Genomic DNA, 5,934 nt, shown 5'->3' on the forward strand with positions numbered 1-5,934 from the left:
GGTGTGTGCCCTCTCTACACTGTGTGTGGGGGTGTGCCCTCTCTACACTGTGTGTGGGGGTGTGCCCTCTCTACACTGTGTGTGGGGGTGGTGCCCTCTCTACACTGTGTGTGGGGTGTGCCCTCTCTACACTGTGTGTGGGAAGTGTGTCCTCTCTACACTGTGTGTGGGGGTGTGCCCTCTCTACACTGTGTGTGGGCAGCAGTAACCACAGCGTGGCCTCTACCTTCCAGCCCTGGTGCAGTGACCAGTGTGCCAACCAGCCCCGGCTTGGGGGGGTCCCACTGTGCGGGCAGGAGGGCCCTGGACCCAGCACCAGGTTCATGCTGACCCCCCCCCCCCCCCCCTGCGGTATCCCCAACTGACCCCCCCCCCCCCCCCCCAGCGCAGGGCTGCAGACCCGGGTTCCATCCTGATCTCGTCTGTACGGAGTTTGTACGTTCTCTCTCCCCGTCACCTGCGCGGATTATTTCCGGTCGCTCTGGTTTCCTCCCACACTCCAAAGACGTGTGGGTTTGTAGGTTAATTGGCTTGGTGTAAATATAAATTGTCCCTAGTGGGTGTAGGATAGTGTTAATGTGCGGGGATTGCCGGTTGGCACAGACCGATGGGCCGAAGGGCCAGTTTCCGTGCTGTATCTGTAAACTAAACAAACGACCCCCTAGTGACCCCGCGCGGACCTGTGCGTGATTCTGCCACAGACCACGTTGATGTGTGCGTGCGGGCGGGTGTGTTTTGTCCACAGCCTGGTCGCAATGCCAGCTCCACGGTGGGCACGGCGTCCTCTGCCACACCATCACCCTCCGCTGGAGAGATGAGCAGCAGCGACACTGGCACGCCCGCACAAACACCGCTCACCACCCTCACCGTCACCACACCCGGCGGCATGCCCACCCCACATGGACCATCCACTCCACTCTCACCCAAGGTGAGTACCGCCCACCCGACCCCACGCTGCCCCACGCCCCAACCCACCCCCCCCACACCCCACATCCACCCCCCCCCACGCCCCAACCATCCCACCCCATCCCCCCACCCCACATGGACCCCACTCCACTCTCACACACCCAATTAGGTGAGTACGCCGCCCCACGCCCCCAACCCATGCCCACCCCACATGGACCCATCCACCCCCACCCACACCCCCCAAGGACCATCCCCGCCTCCACTCCCACCCCAGGTGAGTACCGCCCACCCCCATGCCCACCCCACCCACCCATACCCCCACCCACTCCCACCCCATCCCACCCTAACCCCACCCACCACACCCCCCACCCACACCCCCCCCACACACCCTTCCCAATGCCCACCCCACCGGGACCATCCATTCCACTCTCACCCAAGGTCAGTACAACCCACCCATCCCCACCCCATCCCACCCCATCCACACCCCACCCCACCCAGACCCACCCACAACACCCCACCCACACCCCACCTCACCCCACCCACACAACCCACCCACCCACACCGGACCACCCCACACCGCTTTTCAACCCAAGGTGAGTAGACGCCATCCCACAGCCCACCCCCACCCCCACCCCCCCCCCCCACCCCCACCCCCACCCCCCCCCCCCCCCCCCCACCCACACTGTGCTGGTGTTGCAGGAGGAGGAGGGTTTGCGGGCACAGGTGAAGGACCTGGAGGAGAAGTTGGAGACGTTGAGGATGAAGAGGAATGAGGACCGGGCCAAGCTGAAGGAGCTGGAGAAATGCCGCATCCAACTGGAGCAGCTGCATGAGTGGAAGCACAAGATGCAGGAGCAGCAGGCAGACCTGCAGCGGCAGCTCAAGGAGGCTCGCAAGGTGGGGGGAGGCGTGTCTGTGTCGTGTGTGTACCGTGAGCTGACGGGTGTGTACCTTGTGGCGTGTGCTGATGTGCGTGTGGTGTGCGCTGACGTGTGCATGTGCTGACATGTGTGCTGGGCGTGTGCTAACGCATGCTTGTGTGTGTGTGTAGCGTGTGCTGACGTGTGTGCACCATGGTGCAGGATCAGTTCATTCCAAAGAGTAAGAAAGATTCCAAGGGGAGTAAGGGGCGACCGTGGCTGACAAGGGACGTCAGGGACAGTATAAAAATAAAAGAGAAGTACAACGTAGCAAAGATGAACAGGAAGCAAGAGGATTGGGTAATGTTTAAAGAGCAACAGAAGATAACCAAAAAGACAATACGGGGAGAAAAGATGAGGTACGAAGGTAAGCTAGCCAAGAATATAAAGCAGGACAGTAAATGCTTCTTTAGGTATGTGAAGAGGAAAAAATTAGTTAAGACCGAAGTTGGACCCTTGAAGACCGTAAAAGGTGAATTTATTATGGGGAACAGGAAGTGGCAGGTGAGTTGAACAGGTACTTTGGATCCGTCTTCACTTAGGAGGACACAAACAATCTTCCTGATATAGTAATGGCCAGAGGATCTGGGGTGCCAGAGGAACTGAAGGAAATCCACATTAGGCTGGAAATGGTGTTGGATAGACTGATGGGACTGAAGGCTGATAAATCCCCAGGGCCTGATGGTCTGCATCCCAGGGTACTTAAGGAAGTGATAGAAATCGTGGATGCATTGGTGATAATTTTCTATAGACTCAGGTTCAGTTCCTGTGGATTAGAGGGTAGCTAATGAGAGAGAAAACGGTGAATTATAGACCAGCTAGCCTGACATCGGTGGTGGGAAAGATGCTGGAGTCAATTATAAAATATGAGATAGCTGAACATTTGGATAGCAGTAACAGGATGGGTCTAAGTCAGCATGGATTTACAAAAAGGAAATCATGCTTGATTAATCTTCTGTAATTTTTTGAAGATGTAACTTGGGAAATGGACAAGGGAGAGCCAGTGGATGTTGTGGACCTGGACTTTCAGAAAGCCTTTGATAAGGTCCCACATAGGAGATTAGTGGATAAAATTAGGGCACATGGTATTGGGGGTAGAGTGCTGACATGGATAGAGAAGTGGTTGGCAGACAGGAAACAAAGAGTAAGGATTAAAGGGCCATTTTCAGAATGGCAGGCAGTGACTAGTGGGGTATCGTAAGGCTCGGTGCTGGGACCGCAGCTATTTACAATATACATCAATGATTTGGATGAAGGGAGTCAAAGTAACATTAGCAAATTTGCAGATGACACAAAGCTGGGTGGCAGTGTGAACTGTGAGGAGGATGCTATGAGAATGCAGGGTGACTTGGACAGATTGGGGGAGTGGGCAGATGCATGGCAGATGCAGTTTAATGTAGATAAATGTGAGGTTATCCACTTTGGTGGCAAGAGCAGGAAGGCAGATTATTATCTAAATCGCGCCGTTGGGAAAATGGGAAGTACAACAGGATCTGGGGGTCCTTGTTCATCATTCTATGAAAGTAAGCATGCAGGTACAGCAGGCTGTGAAGAAAGCGAATGGCATGTTGGCCTTCATTTCGAGAGGAGTTGAGTATAGGAGCAAAGAGGTCCTTCTGCAGTTGTACAGAGCCCCAGTGAGACCACACCTGGAGTATTGTGTGCAGTTTTGGTCTCCAAATTTGAAGAAGGACATTCTTGTTATTGAGGGAGTGCAGCGTAGGTTTACAAGGTTAATTCCCGGGTTGGTGGGACTGTCATATGCTGAGAGAATGGAGCAGCTGGGCTATACACTCTGGAATTTAGAAGGATGAGAGGGGATCTTATTGAAACATATAAGATTATTAAGGGTTTGGACACGCTAGAGGCAGGAAACATGTTCCCGATGTTGGGGGAGTCCAGAACCAGTGGCCACAGTTTAAGAATAAGGGTTAAGCCGTTAAGAACAGAGACGAGGAAACACTTTTGCTCACAAGAGTGGTGTCCCCGTGTGGTGGCGTGTGCCCCCGTGTGGTGGCGTGTGCTGACGTGTGCTGCCGTGTGGTAACGTGTGTCCCCGTGTGGTGGCGTGTGCTGACGTGTGCCCCCGTGTGCTGATGTGTGGCGGCGTGTGCTGACGTGTCCCCGTGTGGTGGCGTGTGCTGACGTGTCCGCCGTGTGGTGCCGTGTCCCCCCCGTGTGGCGGCGTGTGCTGACGTGTCCCCCGTGTGCCCCCGTGTCCCCCCCCGTGTGGTGGCGTGTGCTGACGTGTCCCCGTGTGGTGGCGTGGTGCTGACGTGGCGCCGTGTGGTGCCGTGTCCCCCCCGTGTGGCGGCGTGTGCTGACGTGTCCCCCGTGTGCTGACATGTGCCCCCCCATGTGCAGGAGGCGCGGGAGTCTCTGGAGGCACGGGACCACTACATGGAGGAGATGGCAGACACTGCAGATGCCATTGAGATGGCCACACTGGACAAGGAGATGGCGGAGGAGCGGGCAGAGTCTCTGCAGCAGGAGGCTGACGTGCTGCGCGAGAGACTCGACGAGATCACCATCGACCTGGAGATACTCAAGCACGAGATCGAGGAGAAGGGTAGGCCCCACATCATACCCCCTGACCTCTCCGCCCCCCGACCACATACTTCCCCGACCACATACTACCCCGACCCCTGACTTCCCCGACCCCTGACCCCTCGACCACCGACCCCCGACCCCTTACTTCCCCGACCTCTGACCCCTTACTTCCCCGACCCCTTACTTCCTCGACCCCTTACTCCCCTGACCCCCGACTGCTGACCCCACCGACCCCTGACCTTTGCAACCCCTGACTCAACCGACCCCTGACCCCTTACCTCCCCGACCCCACTGACCCCGACCACTTACCTCCACGACTCCACTGACCCCCGACTCCACCGATCCCCTGACCTCCCCGACCCCTGACCTCCCTGACCACCACCCCCTGACCCCGACCCTTGACCTGCCTGACCTGACCTCCCCGACTCCTGACCTCTGGGGGTCAATGGGACTGCTGCTGCTGGTGGTAGACTGATCTAGAAGATTAAAATAGTAGACAAAAATGCTGGAGAAACTCAGCGGGTGCAGCAGCATCTATGGAGCGAAGGAAATAGGCGAAACCCTTCGGGCTGAGACCCTTCTTCAGACTGAAGCACTAGAAGATTAAGATGCACAGGATTAACAGTGACTTGATCGTATGGATTCAGAATGAGCTCACTGATAGAAGACAGCGGCTTGTGGTGGAAGGAGAATCTTCAGACTAGTGGAGTTCTACAGGGATCTATGCTGGGACCTCTGCTGTTTGTGATATATATATATAAATGACTTGGACATAAACAGAAACACGTTAGTTAGTAAGTTTGCAGATGACACCAAGATTGCTGTGATTGTGGACTTTAGGAAGGCTGTCAACGTATACAGTGGGATATAGAACAGCTCCAGAACTCATCAGAGAGATGGCAGATGGAGTTAATGTCAGCAAGTGGCAGTGCAGTGTCGGACAGTGTTGTGTCGGGCAGTGCCAGGCCATGTTGTGTCGGGCAGTGCAGTGCAGTGTCGGGCAGTGCCAGGCCATGTTGTGTCGGGCAGTGTCGGGCAGTGTTGTGTCGACAGTGCCGTGCTGATCAGTGTTGTGTCGACAGTGCCAGGCCATGTTGTGTCGGGCAGGGCAGTGTCGGGCAGTGTTTGTGTCGACAGTGCCAGGCCATGTTGTGTCGGGCAGTGCAGTGTCGGGCAGTGTTGTGTCGACAGTGCCAGGCCATGTTGTGTCGGGCAGGGCAGTGTCGGGCAGTGTTGTGTCGACAGTTCCAGGCCGTGTTGTGTCGGGCAGTGCAGTGTCGGGCAGTGTTGTGTCGGGAGTTCCAGGGCATGTAGTGTCGGGCAGTGCTGTGTCGGGCAGTGTTGTGTCGACAGTGCCGTGTCTGATCAGTGTTGTGTCGACAGTGCCAGGCCATGTTGTGTCGGGCAATGCCGTGCTGATCAGTGTTGTGTCGACAGTTCCAGGCAATGTTGTGTCAGGCAGTGCAGTGTCGGGCAGTGCAGTGTCGGTCAGTGCCGTGCTGATCAGTGTTGTGTCGTCAGTGCCAGGCAATGTTGTGTCGGGCAGTGCAGTGTCGGG

The 5,934-nt window shown here is 56.3% G+C and overlaps 1 protein-coding gene across 1 annotated transcript in view; it reads left to right on the plus strand.

The window, feature by feature from the left end:
- Nucleotides 1–649: 649 nt before the first annotated feature.
- LOC129715569 (dynactin subunit 1-like) overlaps nucleotides 650–5,934 on the plus strand; it is a gene marked incomplete at its 5' end in the record, with an annotated part of 41,436 nt that continues 36,151 nt past the window's right edge. Inside the window, 3 exon segments of the mRNA XM_055665440.1 lie at nucleotides 650–928; nucleotides 1,606–1,803; nucleotides 4,191–4,395. Of these exon segments, the coding sequence (XP_055521415.1) occupies nucleotides 650–928; nucleotides 1,606–1,803; nucleotides 4,191–4,395 (682 nt within the window).

The sequence above is a fragment of the Leucoraja erinacea genome, unplaced genomic scaffold (assembly GCF_028641065.1).
Source record: "Leucoraja erinacea ecotype New England unplaced genomic scaffold, Leri_hhj_1 Leri_1258S, whole genome shotgun sequence".
NCBI classification, from domain to species: domain Eukaryota; kingdom Metazoa; phylum Chordata; class Chondrichthyes; order Rajiformes; family Rajidae; genus Leucoraja; species Leucoraja erinaceus.